This window comes from Hylobates moloch, unplaced genomic scaffold (assembly GCF_009828535.3).
Source record: "Hylobates moloch isolate HMO894 unplaced genomic scaffold, HMol_V3 SCAFFOLD_4, whole genome shotgun sequence".
NCBI classification, from domain to species: Eukaryota; Metazoa; Chordata; class Mammalia; order Primates; family Hylobatidae; genus Hylobates; species Hylobates moloch.
The window spans coordinates 159471375-159488212 of NW_026652279.1; the positions used below are offsets into that span (position 1 = coordinate 159471375).

General features: G+C 42.6%; 1 protein-coding gene across 1 annotated transcript in view; it reads right to left on the reverse strand.

Moving 5' to 3' along the window:
* The window catches only part of LOC116467516 (uncharacterized), a 19581-nt gene extending 3454 nt beyond the window's left edge, over positions 1-16127 (reverse strand). The window contains exon 1 of the mRNA XM_032151256.2: positions 15579-16127. Coding sequence (XP_032007147.2) covers positions 15579-15912 — 334 coding nt within the window. The 5' untranslated portion in view covers positions 15913-16127. The remainder of the gene's footprint in view (positions 1-15578) is intronic.
* Between the last annotated feature and the right edge of the window lie 711 nt (positions 16128-16838).

Consider the following 16838-nt stretch of genomic DNA (forward strand, 5'->3'; position numbering starts at 1 on the left):
TTATGTATATATATTATATATATGTATATATATTATGTATATATATATATAAAAATTAGCCAGGCATGGTGGTGTGCCTGTAATCCCAGCTACTTGCAGGGCTGAGGCAGGAGAATCACTTGAACCCAGGAGGCAGAAGTTACAGTGAGCTGAGATCGTGCCACTGCATTACAGCCTGGGCAACAGAGCGAGACTCTGTCTCAAAAATAATTTATATATAACTTTTATTTATATATAAATTTTATTATATGACATATTTATATATAAATAAAATTTATATTAAAATTTATATATGTAATTTATATACAATAAAATTTATACATATACAAATAAAATTTATACATATATATATGTCATTTGTAATTCAGTCATCATGACAAATCCAAAATGGAGGTGCTACAGCACTACAACAGAGTTCTACTCTGTCTCCCAGGCTGGAGTACAGTGACACAGTCATAGCTCACTGCAGCCTTGAACTCCTGGGCTCAGTGGGATCCTCCTGTCTCAGCCTCCTGAGTAGCTGGACTACAGGTGTAAGCTACCATGCCCAATCAAAAATAGACATCTTTTTTCACTAACATCTCAGAATCCTGGCGCTTCTTACAATTTTTGGCATTTTACAATTGGCATTGGCCAGGTAGTAAGTGGTCGTTTTTGCCTGTGCATGCACAAATTTGGTCTTTACTGTTAATATTATCATTTCAACTTAGTGATGAGCATTGTTGGGACAACATGTGTCAGCTTGACATTTTATATTTTCAAAAAATATTGCACTATTATCCAGACTTGTAATGAAAACACAGTGAATGCAGAAAAACATACAAACAGAGCTGGAGGCCAGGCACAGTGGCTCACACTTATAATCCCAGTGCTTTGGGAGGCTGAGGCAGGAGGATCACCTGAGGCCAGGAGTTTGAGACCAGCCTGGGCATCACAGTAAACCTTATCTCAACAAAAAATTTTAAAATTAGCCAGGTGTGATGGTACACGCCTGTAGTTCTAGCTACTCAGAAGGTTGAGGCTGGAAAACCACTTAAGCCAAAACATAGAGGCTACACTGAGCTGTGATTGTGCCACTGTGCTGCACACACTCTGTCACCCAGTGATAGAGTGAGACTTTATTGAAAGAAAGAAAAGAAAGTGGGGGGGAGGGGAGGGAGAGAAGGGGAGGGGGAGGAGGAGAGGGGGAGGAGGGGACGGGAGGGAGAGGAGGGGAGGGGAGGGAGAGGAGGGAAAAGGAGGCAAGGAGAGGAGAGGGAAGGAAGCTGGAAACTTGTTGTTGGAGAAATGATTGCACTTGTACATTTTCTTGCAAAACAACCACCAAGGGCTTTATGCACCCAGAGAATGAAGATTCCCCCCAAAGGTAGATGAAGCTGTGTCACCTTTAGTTACTGATATGTGTGCAAAAAAACTGCCCATTACATACCAAACAATGCAATAGGAGCAAGGAGAAACTGCCAGATCTCTGGTGCAGATGAAAGAAATTTCAAGGCAAGGAAGGAGAGGCTAGTGTGGCCAGTTCATACATTATATAGGGCTATTGTTTCAGGCAACGTGCCCAAGTTTAATTAGCAGCACTTGTCTTTCTTAGAAGTAAAGAAATAATGTATGCCTTTAATGAAAGCCATCTCATATTTGATTAAATATATTCCTCCATTTTGCAGGTTTAAAAAATTGACAATTAAAGAAATTAATTTGCCCATTTCACAATGTCAGTAATTTATAGAACCAAGAGTCAAATCCCAGCCAGTCTGATTCTAGATCTCACAGTCATAATTGCAAAACTGCCCCTCACTGCACTTAGCATGGTGCCTGGTAAAATAAATATTTGTCAATGCAAACTAAACTGTCTAAAGAAGATGTATTCCTGGTGAGAAATAATCAAATACATGGAGAACTTTTCTAAACATGGAGACATCGTCATTCTGGTAGGAGAAGAACTCAGCGCACAGTTGCTTCCAAAGCTCTGAGCCCAGGAATAAACTGGAAAGCCAGAGGACTGCATTTTCACCTACAGTCTCTAGTCCAGACCCCTGCAGACACCAGGGATGGGGGCCAAGGGTCATACTCTTGGGCCTCTGGCTTGGAATTTTCTCTCTCTTTTTTTTTAAGACAGAGTCTCACTTTGTTGCCCAGGCTAGAGTGCAGTGACACGATCTCAGCTCACTGCAACCCCCACCTCCTGGGTTCAAGCGATTCTCCTGCCTCAGCTCCCAAGTAGCTGGGATTACAGGTGCCCTCCATCACACCTGGTTAATTTTTTTTTTTTTTGAGACAGAGTCTTGCTTTGTTGCCCAGGCTGGAATGCAGTGGCGCAATCTCGGCTCACTGCAACCTCCACCTCTCGAGTTCAAGTGATTCTCCTGCCTCACCCTCCCAAGTAGCTGGGACTACAGGCACCTGCCACCACGCCTGGCTAATTTTTGTATTTTTAGTAGAGATGGGGTTTTACTATGTTGGCCAGGCTGGTCTCAAACTCCTGACCTCGTGATCCACCTGCCTTGGTCTCCCAAAGTGCTGGGATTATAGGCGTGAGCCACTGCGTCCGGCCAATTTTTGTCTTTTTGTTAGAGACAGGTTTTTGCTATATTGGCCAGGCTGGTCTTTAACTCCTGACCTCAAGTGATCTGCCCGTCTCAGCCTCCCAAAGTGCTAGGATTACAAGCATGAGCCACTGCTCCTGGCCAGCTTGGAATTTGTAAGAGCCGGCCCCCAAGAGGCTAACTTCAACCCATCAACTGAATTATCTCTGATTTTGAAATTTAAATATTTTATTATGTTAACTATTTTTTTCTGATTCCTAAAGTAACTTATGCAAAAAAAAAATGGAAAATACATAAGAAAATGTAGTCACTGTTTGCGTGCTGGCATATACACTTATTTTTTTGTAATCTGTGATTGTGGGTTTTTTTTTCTTTTTTTTTGTTGGAGACAGGGTTTTTTCATTTTTTTTTTTTTTTTTTTTTTTTGAGACACTGCACTGTTGCCCAGGCTGGAGTTCAGTGGCATAACCTTGACTCACTGTAACCTTGAACTCCTGGGCTCAAGTGATCCTCCTGCCTCAGCCTCCCAAGTAGCTGGGACTACAGGCATGCACCACCATGCCTGGCTCTCTTTTATTTTTTATGTAGATGAGGTACCACTATGTTGCCGATGCTGATCTTGAAATCCTGGGCTCAAGCGATCCCCCTGCCTTGGCCTCCCAGAATGCTGGGATTACAGGTGTGAGCCACCATGCCCCACCTGATTTTATTTTGATTATCTTAAATCTTATGATCAGACATAATTTATAAATTTGTGTATATCTCTTCTATTTTAATCCTTCTAATGAGCTGGCAAAGCACACATACACAATAGTTCTATAGTTTTATGTGTTTTTGAATAGCTGTTTCAAGATAATCCTAATTATAACTTGCCCTCTCCAGGCCAGGCGCTGGGGAGGATTGAGTAGGAAGATCGGCGGGAGTGAGAGTGTGCCACTGCACTCCAGTCTGGGTGACAGGCGAGATTCTGACCGTCTTTAAAAAAAAAAAAAAAAAGCACCTGACCTTGTAGATCATCTATAAAATGTGAAAAGTATTAAATATTTTTTGATATTACACAGAAACCACACTAAAATGCCTTTCAATAAGTAAAAAGCCTGCATTTTTTTTTTTTTTTTGAGATGGAGTCTCGCTCTGTGGCCCAGGCTGGAGCACAGTGGCATGATCTCAGCTCACTGCAAGCACTGCCTCCTGGGTTCAAGAAATTCTCCTGCCTCGGCCTCCCGAGTAGCTGGGATTATAGGTGCATGCCACCACACCTGGCTAATTTTTTGTATTTTTAGTAGAGATGGGGTTTCACCGTGTTAGCCAGGATGGCCTCGATCTCCTGACCTCAAGTGATCTACCTGCCTTGGCCTCCTGAAGTGTTGGGATTACAGGTGTGAGCCACGGCGCCTGGCCAAAAAGCCTGCATTTTAGATACAGGGAATTCTGATTAGATTAGCATAGTTAGGACCAAAAATATACAGTAGACATTGCTATCTTATCTTCAGTGCTTGCCTTTAATAGGCTAATGAACACAAATTGAACCACAGGTGAGTGTTACTTGGTTCTGAGACAGTGAAGATATTTCCCCAGTATTTAAATATATTCATATAAGCAGTTGTATAAATCTAAATATAAAGCTGACCTCCAATATGTTTTGAGACAACGTTTGCCATCTTTGTGAGAAGCAGGACATTACTAGTGAAGTCCATTCATATCTTTAGAAGGGGAAAATGGTAACAGTACTTACTGAATTGGAATTACTATCAAAATTCAAAAAAGCTGATCATATTCATTTAGCTATAAGCCAGTCTTATTTAAATCAGGACTGTTCAACCAAAATATCCTGTCATTCATGATCTGAATTCTGGTGTATGAGATCAAATTATGGTAACACATATGAAAAGTCATGAGACATTTCTGCTTTGTAATAAATAAGGCAGTGGCCAATTATTATCCATTAGCAGCTTTTTTGAGATAAGCTATCGAGTCTGCCCTTTCTGACCTCTCAGTGTCAGCAAAGATGATTTCTGTTCCAGGGATGTACTTCTCGGGATTCTCTTAAGACTCCATCGGTGTCCCCTCTCCCCAGGTGATGCCTTTGTTCTTACTGGCCTCTGTGTGAGAGGATCCAGCTGCCTGACTTGTCTTCTGCCCAAAGAGACCATGGGGATTTGGCCCAGTTATGTGCTTGCCTCCATTTTCCATGGTGTGGCAAGGGGTGCACTTTTTTTTTTTTTTTTTTTTGAGATGGAGTCTCTCTGTCGCCCAGGCTGGAGTGCAATGCGCGATCTTGGTTCACTGCAACCTCCGCCTCCCGGGTTCAAGCAATTCTCCTGCCTCAGCCTCCTAGTAGCTAGGATTACAGGTGCACATCCTCACACCCAGCTAATTTTTGTATTTTTAGTAGAGATGAGGTTTCACCATGTTGGCCAGGCTGATCTCGAACTCCTGACCTCAGGTGATCCATCTGCCTCGGCCTCCCAAAGTGCTGGGATTACAAAGTCTTCTTACCGTTCTCCACACCACCCCTATTTAATACTCTTTTTTGTTGCTCCCATTACAAAGGTTCCTGCTTAGAAGCCAGATATCCCTCTCACTTCATGTCCACATTTTCAAGTTTTAGATCAGGCTGCTTTGTAACCTTGTCTTTAGAGGCAGTATATTTTCTAAATCTCTTCTCATAGATTAAACACCTAAAGTAGAGGATTCCATTGTATAATTTTTTTTTTTTGAGACAGAGTCTTGCTCTATCACCCAGGCTGGAGTGTAGTGGCATAATCTTGGTTCACTGCAACCTCTGCCTCCTGGGTTCAAGTGATTCTCCTGCCTCAGCCTCCCAAGTAGCTGGGATTACAGGTACCTGACACCACACCCGGCTAATTTTTGTATTTTTAGTAAAGATGGGGTTTCACCATATTGGCCAGGATGGTCTCAAACTCCTGGCTTCAGGTGATCCACCCACCTCGGCCTCCCAAAGTGCTGGGATTACAGGTATGAACCACTGCGCCCAGCCTTTTTTTCTTTTTTTTTGAGACAGAGTCTCGCTGGAGTGCAGTGGTGCAATCTCGGCTCACTGCAACCTCCGCCTCCTGGGTTCTACTAATCCTCCTACTTCAGCCTCCTGAGTAGCTGAGATTACAGGCACGTGCCACCTTGCCTGGCTAAGTTTTGTATTTTTAGTAGAGATGGGTTTTTGCCATGTTGGCCAGGCTGGTCTCGAACTCCTGACCTCAAGTGATGCGCCCACCTTGACCTCCTAAAGTGCTGGGATTACAGGCATGGGCCACCATGCCTGGCCCTAAGTGACATTATTGAGGGCTGTGTCTCAGGTTTCTCTTTCTGGTTCTCCATGCGCTGCGAGGCTCACACGCCTGCTATTTGTAAGTAGATGTCTCTTGCCCACCTCTTTGCGAGTCTGGACCATAACATCCAACTACCCACGACCCACTTTCCCATGAGCCTCACAGGCACTCAGACGCTCCGTGGCCATGGCTGAACTCCTCATCTTTCCCACGATCACGGCTTTTTTTTTTTTTTTTTTTGAGACGGAGTCTTGCTCTGTCCCCCAGGCTGGAGTGCAGTGGCACGATCTCAGCTCACTACAACCTCCGCCTCCTGGGTTCACGCCATTCTCCTGCCTCAGCCTCCCTAGTAGCTGGGACAGCAGGCACGTGCCACCATGCCCGGCTAATTTTTTGTATTTTTAGTAGAGACAGGGTTTCACCATTGCCAGGATGGTCTCGATCTCCTGACCTCGTGATCCGCCTGCCTCGGCCTCCCAAAGTGCTGGGATTACAGGCGTGAGCCACCGTGCCCGGCCGCTTCTTGCCGTTTTGTTGTTGCTGTCTCAGCGAATGGTATTCATGACACCCACTGGGCTGCTCCACCTGAAATTTGGGAGTCGTCCTTGCCTCTTCTTCCTCCTGTGCCTCAGCGTTCCATCAGACACTCACCAAGCCAGTGTCTCCTCCATCCCTTCATCTGAGTTAGGGCCACCTCCGACTCCCCGCCAGATACCCACAGCAGCCTCCTAATGAGGTCCCCACCCCCTATCTTGTCTTCTTCCAACCCACTCTCTACACAGTGTTCACGGTGATCTTTCCAGGATGCAAATTTGATCAGCATCCCACCCCTACCTCCACTCAAAACCCTCAAAACTTGCCCTCAGAATAATGTTCAAACTTCCTAAAATGCCCCCAAAAAAGGTGGCCTGTTCATGACCAAATTAGCAAACTGGAGTTTGTTGGGAAGAGAATCCTTTAAGACTGGGTTTCCAGTCCTCCTCCTCCTGTGTGCCCAGTGGGATTTTGCCTTTGTCTCTCAATAGCTTCCCATCTCTCCATCCTCCCAGGCAAGTCCACGCTTTGGGGCTCAGTGGTACAGAAGCCCAGCAGGAAAGGAGGCAGTAGGAAGCTCTGAGAGGCTTTGCTTTTTTCATTTGTCTATTTCTTCTTTTTCAATTTTTTTTTTTTAAACTTAGAGACAGCATCTCATTTTGTTGCCCAGGCTGGAGTGCAGTGCAGTGGTGTGATCAAAGCTCACTGCAGCCTGGGCAAAGCCACTGCAGCCTCAATCCTCCTGCCTCAGCCTCCCAAGTAGCTAAGACTACAGGCATGTGCCACCATGCCTGGCTAATTTTTTAAAAAATGTTTTGTAGAGACCAGGTTTCGCTATGTTGCCCAGGCTGGTCTTGAACTCCTGGCCTCAAGTCATGCTCCTGCCTCGGCCTCCCAAAGTATTGGGATTATAGCATGAGCCACCACATTCAGCCTCATTTGTCTATTTCTTTTGAGACAGAGTCTCGTCCTGTCGCCCAGGCTGGAGTGCAGTGGGGTGATCTCGGCTCCCTGCAAGTTGTACCTCCCAGGTTCATGCCATTCTCCTGCCTCAGCCTCCCGAGTAGCTGGGACTACAGGCGCCCGCCACCACACCCGGCTAACTTTTTTTTTGTATTTTTAGTAGAGACGGGGTTTCACCATGTTAGCCAGGATGATCTCGATCTCCTGACCTCTTGATCTGCCTGCCTCAGCCTCCCAAAGTGCCGGGATTACAGGCGTGAGCCACCATGCCCGGCCTCCTTTGTCTATTTCTTAATACAACATTGTCAGCACACAGGCCCGTTCTCTCCTGCAAGGTGTTTGCATGTTTTCTTTAACACTTGCAATCACCTTATGAGGTAGGTTTTGTTCTTATTGCCATTTCACAGTTGAGAAAACGGGCTCAGAGAACTTAAAAGACTTGCCCAAATTCCGTAGTCAGCAGGAAGCAGACCTAAATTCAAGTCCACATCCAAAACAACGGATGTCTTCCACTCTCTCATGCCGTTTCTCATACCCTTTCTGCTCCTTTTGCATTAGATTTCGCCAATGCCACTTCCTTCTGCATTTTCACTTCTTTTGTGCAAGGGAAGTGTTTCTTCTGGCTTCCTGTCTCAGCTCTCCTATGGAGCCCTTCTGCCCGCTTTATTGCATTCCACAGAGCTGATGAATGAGCTATCACTGAAAATGGATCTTCTTATTTGAAAATACAATTGTTAATTTAATTTTTTGAACAAGTAATTTGTATCAATGGCTCAAAAATTAAACACACAGAGAGACATAGAGGGAAAATATTTCTATTATCTCCCATCTTTTTGTTTCCCATCGATCATCACTTCCATTATTTTCTTATTTGTTCAGAGCTTCTCCATGTGGTACAAGTACCAATATCTATTCTGTTACCCCTTACCTTTTTTTCTTATTTATTTATTTATTAAGACACAGTCTTGCTCTGTTGCCCAGGCTGGAGTGCAGTGACACCATCTCGGCTCACTGCAACCTCTGCCTCTTAGGTTCAGGCCATTCTCCTGCATCAGCCTCCCAAGTAGTTGGGATTATAGGTGCACACCACCACACCTGGCTAATTTTGTATTTTAGTAGAGATGAGATTTCACCATGTTGGCCAGGCTGGTCTCAAACTCCTGACCTCAGGTGAACCACGTGCCCACCTTGGCCTTCCAAAGTGCCGGGATTACAGGTGTGAGCTACCACGCCTGGCCACCCGTTACCTTTTATACAGAATTTTGCATACTATACACTCGTCTACACTTTCCTTGTTTCATTTAACAATAATATATATAAGAACCCATCTATTATCAGGGCATAGAAAGTTATCTCATTCTTTATTATAGCTGCAGAACAGTTCAATGAATGGATGTATTCCATGATTTATTTAGTTAGTTCCCTAGTGATGGAATTTGGCTAGTTTCAATTCTTTGGCTATTATAGAAAATGCTGCAAGGAATAACCTTGAAGATACTTCATTTTGCACACATAGAATAAGTATGCCTTGTCAAAGGAAATACTTGATAGTGCCAAATATCTGTCATTATTTGTCTAATATTATATATTGTCTAATATCCATTCCCTGAATGACAGTGCCTGGCCAACAGTTTGCATTGTTAAAGTTGGGAATTTTTACCAATCTTATAAACATTGGTATCTTACTGTAGTTTTAACATGCATTTTGTTTATGTGTAATGGGAACCATCTCTTCATATTTTAAAGGAATCTGTATTTTTTTAATGATGGCTGTTCATATTCTGCTCTTTCTGGGGTGCTGTTATGGCCTTGTTGACACCTAGAGATTTTTGTATATTCGGGAGAGTAGTAGTTTGCTTGTGATATAAATCACATAAATACTTTTTTTAACTTTGTCATTTGTTTTCTGACTTTGCTTATAATGCTTTGTGCTATGCAAAAGTGACTTTGTTTTTCTAAATTAACATACAGTAAAATTGAATTTTTGTGTGTGGAATTCTAGGAATTTGAACACATGTATAGACTGTGTAACCACCACTGCCATCAGCAGACAGAACTGTTCCATCGTCCCAAAACAATTCTTGCTATTATCTTTCCCTCCACCCTTCCAGAGACCACTGACATGTTCTCATTCACTCTAGTTTTTTCCAGAATATCTTATAAATGGAATTATAAATATGGAGCCTTTGAGACTGGCTTGTCCCACTTAGCAAGCATAATGTCTTGAGATTCGCCTGATGTGTTGCTGCATTGATTGCGTGTTCCTTTTGATTACTGAGTAGTACACCATTATATGGAAGTACCACAGCTGTTTGTCCATTCACCTGTTGAAGGACAGTTTGATAGTTTCCAGTTCTTGGCAATTATGAATAGAGATATATAAGCACCTGTGTTGGCTAGGCGCAGTGGCTCATGCCTGTAATCCCGGCAATTTGGGAGGCTGAGGCAGGCGGATCACTTGAGGTCAGGAGTTCAAGACCAGCCTGGCCAACATAGTGAAACCCCATCTCTACTAAAAACACACACGAAAAATTAGCCAGGCATGATGCGCACCTGTAATCCCAGCTACTCAGAGGCTGAGGAAGGAGAATCACTTGAACCCAGGAGGTGAAGGTTGCAGTGAGCCGAGATTGCGCCACTGTGCTCCAGCCTGGGCAACAGAACAAGACTCTGTCTCAAAAAAAAAAAAAAAAAAAAAAGCATCTCTGTACAGGTTTTTGAATAAACATGAGGTGAATAACTGCAAGTGGAATTTCTGTGTTGTATGTTTGACTTTATAAGACGTGGCAAGTTGTTCTCCAGAGTGGCTGTCTCATTTTGCATTCCCACCATGAAAATATGAGCATTCCAGTTGCTTCTCATCTTCACCAGCAACTGGTGACAGTATTTTTTATTTCAGCCATTTTAATAGATGTGTAACAGTGTCTCACTGTGGCTTCAATTTGCATTTCCCTAAAAATGGCTGTGATATTGAACATATTTTCATGTGATTATTTCCTTATGTTCTCTTTGGTGAAATATCTGCTCAAGTCTTGCCCGTTTTTAAATTGGGCTACTTGTGTTTTTTTGCTGTTCAGTTTAGAGTTCTTTGTATATTCTAAACACAAGTCCTTTGTTGGATATATGATTTGAAAACATTTTGTTCTAGTGTAGTGTAGTTTATCTTTCCATTCTCTTGAGTCTTTGCAGATAAAAGTTTTTATCTGCATGATACAAAATCATATAATTTTGATGATGTCTATTCATTTTTTCTTTTATTGATTATGCATTTGGCATTCTGCCTGAGAACTCTTTGCTTAACTCAAGTTCATGAATACTTTCTTTCATGATTTCACCTGAAAGATAACCTTTCATTTTACATTGAGATCTAAGATATATTTTGAGTTAATTTTTGCATAAGCTGTGAGATTTGGGGCTCGTTTTTGTATGTGTGCATATGTTCAGTTGCTCAAACACCATTTATTAAAAAGATAATGCTTTCTCCACTGAATTGCCTTTGCATTTTACTCAAAATTGGTCATATTTGTCTGGTCCAATATTTAGGCTCTCTTTCCTGTTGCACTGATCAATATGCCTAGCCCTTGCCATACCGCACTGTCTTGCTTACTTTAGCTTTGTAAAAATTTAGTAGTATGATCCCTCTGAATATATTTATTTCTTTCAAAATAGTTTTGACTATTCTAGTTCCTTTGCCTTATCAAATGAACTTTAGAATCAGCTCATCTATATCTACAAAATCCCTACTGGGTTTTTTTTTTTAGATTGCCTTATATCTGTGCATTCACTTTGGGAGAATTGCCGTATTTACTATGTTGACTTTCCTAATCTATGTTTTTGAGGCAGGAGCTCACTCTGTTGCCCAGGCTGGAATGCAGTGGCACAATCACGGCTCTGCAGCTGCAACCTCCCAGGCTCAGGTGATCACCGTGAATAGCTTGAATCTCTTAATCTATGAACACAGTATATCTCTTATTAATTTTTGTCTCTTCAGTGTTCAAGTTTTATAGCTTTCAGTATTCAGATTCTATACCTATTTTGTTAGATTCATATCTAATCATTTATTTTTGAGTGAGCGATTGTAAATAATGTGTGTGTATATATATTTAAATTCTGCAATATACTTTGTACTGTTAGTACATAGAAATACAATTGATTTTCATGTTGACCTTGTATTCTGCAACCTACTAAGCACATTTATCATATCTCGGAGGCTTTTTGTGGATTCCTTAGAATTTTCTATGTAGCCAATCATTTTGCGTGTGCAAGAAAACCATTTGGATCCCTTCCTAATGTGTATGTGCTTAAGGTCTTGCCTTATTGTACTGGCTAGGACTTCCAGCATGATGGCAAAGAAGATGCCAAAACTTTTGTAGTTTTTGTTTTTACTTTTCAAGGTTGCATTTATCAACCTTTTCTCTCTCTCTCTCCCTCTCTTTTTCTTTTCTTTCTTTTTTTTTTTTTTTTTTTGTTGAAATGGAGTCTCACTCTGCCACCCAGGCTGGAATGCAGTGGTGTGATCTCAGCTCACTGCAACCTCTGCCTCCCGGTTTCAAGCAATTCTCCTGCCTCAGCCTCCCGAGTAGCCAGGATTACAGGTGTGTGCCATCATGACCCGCTAATTTTTGTATTTTTAGTAGAGATGAGGTTTCACCATGTTGTCCAGGCTGTTCTCAAACTCTTGACCTCAAGTGATCCACCCACCTCGGCCTCCCAAAGTGCTGGGATTACAGGTGTGAGACACCACGCCTGGCCAATCAATCTTTTCTTTTTAACTCTTATTTTAGGTTTGGGGGTACATGTGCAGGTTTGTTACCTAGGTAAACTTGTGTTATGAGGTTTGATGCACAGATGGTTTCATCACCCAGGCCCTAAGCCTAGTATCCAATAGTTATTTTTTCTGATCGTCTCCCTCCTCTCACCCTCCACCCTCACGGAGGACCAAGTGTGTGTTGTTCTCTTCTTTTTGTCTATGTGTGCTCACCATTTAGCTCTCACTTATAAGTGAGAACATGCGGTATTTGGTTTTCTGTTCCTGTTAATCTATCAATCATTTCTTAATGAATGATAATGTGTCATTAAGAAATGATTGATGCATTATCCTTACATTTTTAATTTTGAGTAATGATAAAAATTGCTTTCCCACTGAAAGTTATTTTATAATTTTCCTTATGTTTTTTTGGAAAAATGATGGGCCAGGCACGGTGACTCATGCCTGTAATCCCAGCACTTTGGGAGGCTGAGGCAGGCAGATCATGAGGTCAGGAGACTGAGACCATCCTGGCCAACATGGTGAAACACCGTCTCTAATAAAAATACAAAAATAAGCTGGGTGTGTTGGCGCATGCCTATAGTCACAGCTACTTGGGAGGCTGAGGGAGGAGAATCATTTGAACCCAGGAGGCAGAGGTTGCAGCAAGCCGAGATTGTACCACTGTACTCCAGCCTGGAGACAGAGCAAGACTCCATCTCAAAAAAAAAAAAGATGTTAGGGCAGCTACATTTGTGAGGCCTGGATGAGGGAGAAGGAGAGACTTAGCCATGTATTATGGTAGTCTATGTATTTCTTTTCATGGTGTCTGGGAAATGCTATATGAGAACTTGAGTTATTTTGAAATTAATTTTTTAATTATTGAACTCCATTCTTTAATCGCACTCCACTCACACTCGATAATGTGAGTGAGAACTCTACGGGGGTCATATTACCTCAAGGATACAAAAGGTATCCACATTCATTTCTTTTTTTTTGAGATGGAGTCTTGCTCTGTCTCCCAGGCTGGAGTGCAGTGGTGCGATCTTGGTTCACTGCAATCTCCATTTCCCAGGTTCAAGGGATTCTCCTGCCTCATCCTCCCAAGTAGCTGGAATTACAGGCACCAGCCACCACACCCAGCTAATTTTTGTATTTTTAGTAGAGACAGGGTTTCGCCATGTTGGCCAAGCTAGTCTCGAACTCTGGACCTCAAGTAATCCACTCGCCTTGGCCTCCCAAAGTACTGGGATTACAGGCGTGAGCCACTGCACCTGGTCCACGTTCAATTTTAACAAGAGTGTGTTTACTAATGTGAAGTGAGGCTTAAAATTCAAGTGTCCTGAAAATTTTAAGTACGATTTCAAGAACAACTAATAAACATATAAAAACATGCTCAATCTTATGAGACATCACAAAAATCAAATTAAAGTTCAAATGTGACACTATTACATACTCAACACAATGGCTAAATGGAAAAAGACAAATACTGAGTATTAGGATATGAAAAAAAACAGAACATTTATGCCCTGCTGTTGTGAATATAAATTGGTACAATCAATGTAAAAAGTTAGTGATATCTACCTAATGCTACTGTACATATCCCAGGACGTGCCAATTACATACTTAAGTAGATGTTCAAGATAAATGCACAGCTATGTTTGACAAAAGATATACAACACACGAATATTCACAGTAGTCCGAATTGGAAGCTACTTAACTCTCCATCAACAGTGGAATGGGCCAGGTGTGGTGGCCCATGCTCGTAATCCCAGCACTTTGGGAGGCTGAGCCTGGAGGGTTGCTTGAGCCCAGAAGTTTGATACCAGCCTGGGCAACATAGGGAGCCCTGGTCTCTACAAAAACATTTTAAAAATTGGCCAGGCATGATGACGTGTTCCTGTGGTCCCAGCTACTCCAGGAGGCTGAGGCAGGAGGACTGCATAAGCCCACTGCGAGGTTACAGTAAGCTGTGGTCACACCACTGCACCCCACGGGGCAACAGAGTGAGACCCTACCTCAAAAAAACAGCAAACACACACACACACACACACACACACACACACACACACACACACACACCAGTGGAATGGACAAAGAAATTATGGTATAGTCACATTGCTGTATACAAAACTATATCCACCAAGAATAAAGGCCAGGTGCAGTGCCTCCCTTCAATCCCAGCACTTTGGGAGGCCAAGTTGGAAGGATGGCTTCAGGCCAGGAGTTTGAACCAGCTTGCTTAACATAGTGAGACCCTGACTCTGGAAAACTTAAAAAAAAATTAAGCCGGGCGCAGGGGCTCATGCCTGTAATTCCAGCCCATTGGGAGACCAAGGCTGGCAAACCACCTGAAGTCGAGAGTTTGAGAGCAGCCTAGCCAACATGGTTAAACTCCGCATCTACTAAAAAAAAAAAAATAAAAAATAAAAAAAACTTAGCCAGATAGGCGCCTGTAATCCCAGCTACTCGGGAGGCTGAGGCATGAATCTGGGAGACAGAGGTTTCAGTGAGCTGAGGTCGCGTCACTGCACTCCAACCTGGGCAACAGAGCAAGACTTCATCTCAAAAAAAAAAAAAAAATTAGGTGAGTGCAATGGCACACGCCTGTAGCCCCAGCTACTTGGGAGGCTGAGGAAGGAGGATTGCGTGAGCCCAGGAGTTTGAGGTTGCAGTGAGCCATGATCACACCACTGTACTCCAGCCTCGGCAACAGAGCAAGACACTATCTCAAAACAACAACAACAAAAACAAAAAAACACGAATGAACAACCCGTAACTACATACAATACTGTGGATGTATCTCACAAGCATACAAGCATAAAGTCAAGTTAAAGAATCTAGACACAGAATAATGCATACTGTGTGAGTCCACTTATATAAAGTTCAAAAATAAGCAAAACTGATCTATAGGGTTAGGAATTAAGATAACAGATACCCTAAGGGGCGTAAGAGCAAAAGGAGGCATGAGAGAGCTTCTGATAACACTTGGTCTCTTGATACGGGTCCCATTACATGGGTGTGTTCAGTTTGTGAAAATTTACCAATTTTACTATTATTATTTGTGCACTTTTCTGTGTATATTTTACACAAGTTTTAAAAATAAACATGTTTTTATTTAGTAATCATGATTGTTAATTGGTGGAATAAGACACAACTGGTCTCAAAATTCAGCCACATAATGCATTATTATTATTATTATTATTATATTATTATTATTATTATTTGAGACAGAGTATCACTCTGTCACCCAGGCTGGAGTGCAGTAGCACAATCTAGGCTCACTGCAACCTCCACCTCCTGGGTTCAAGCAATTCTCCTGCCTCAGCCTCCCAAGTAGCCGGGACCACAGGCACGTGCCACCATGCCCGGCTAATGTGTGTATTTTTAGTAGAGATGGGGTTTCACCATGTTGGCCAGACTGGTCTCGAACTCCTGACCTCAAATGATCTGCCTGCCTTGGCCTCCCAAAATGCTGGGATTACAGGCGTGAGCCACTGCGCCCAGCCTGTGCAAACTCTTCATAGTTTACTTGACTGTCACCATCAATATCTGCTTCCCTGATCATTTCATCAACCTCTTCATCTGTTAACTTCTCTCCAAGGTTTGTCATCGCATGGCAAAGTTCTGGGGCACTAGTATAACCATTGCCATCCTTATCAAACACACGGAATGCTTCTCTCATTTCTTCTTCACTGCCTGCATCTTTCATTTTTCTTGCTCTCATTGTCACAAATTCAGGGAAGCCAACTCTGCCATTACTATCAGCATCTACTTCATAAGTCATGTCCTGTAACTCCGCTTCTGTGGGATGCTGCCTAAGAGACCTCATTTCTGTTCTCAGTTCCTTTGTTGTTATGGTTCCATCACCATCTTTGTCAAATAGTAAATAAGCTTATTTGAATTCTACAATCTGCTCTCCAGTCAGTTGGTCAGCCATGCTGAAAGCGCTACCGGTTTCGAGACGCGACTGCACGACCACTCGGCTCGCTCGCTCCACTCGGACTCCTATCTACTTTAAAGATCAGATAATCTCAAAGCTCTTAATTCCAGACCATAGAAAAAAAGAAAACTATAGATAAATTTCACTTATGAATATCAATGCAAAACTCTTAAATATAACCATAGCAAACAGAATCCAACAGCGCATTAAAAAATAATACATTAGCCAGGCGCGGTGGCTCATACCTGTAATCCCAGCACTTTGGGAGGCTGAGGCGGGCGGATCACCTGAGGTCAGGAGCTCGAGACCAGCCTGGCCAACATGGCGAAACCCCGTTTCTATTAAAAATACAAAAGTTAGCCAGGCGTGGTGGCAGGTGCCTGTAGTCCCAGCTACTTGGGAGACTGAGGCACGAGAATCGCTTGAACCCGGGAGGCGGAGGTTGCAGTGAGCCGAGATCGCGCCACTGCACTCCAGCCTGGGCGAAAGAGCGAGACTCCTTCTCAAAAAAAAAAAAAAAAAATTGTACAAATGATGATAGCAAAGACATTGTACAAAATGTGTTACATTTCTTTTACAAAATTATTTATTTGCCTTTTCTTTGTTTGTAACTTATCTGTAAAAGATTTCTCCCTACTGTCAAAAAAAAAAAAAAATGCATGCATAGTAATCAGGACTTAATTCCTCCATGTTTTCTTCCCCTATCTCACTGTCATTGTCTTGAAACTTTATTTTAGAAAAATGAGGCCGGGCATGGTGGCTCACGTTTGTAATTCCAGCACTTTGGGAAGCCGAGGCAGGCGTTTTAACTGAGG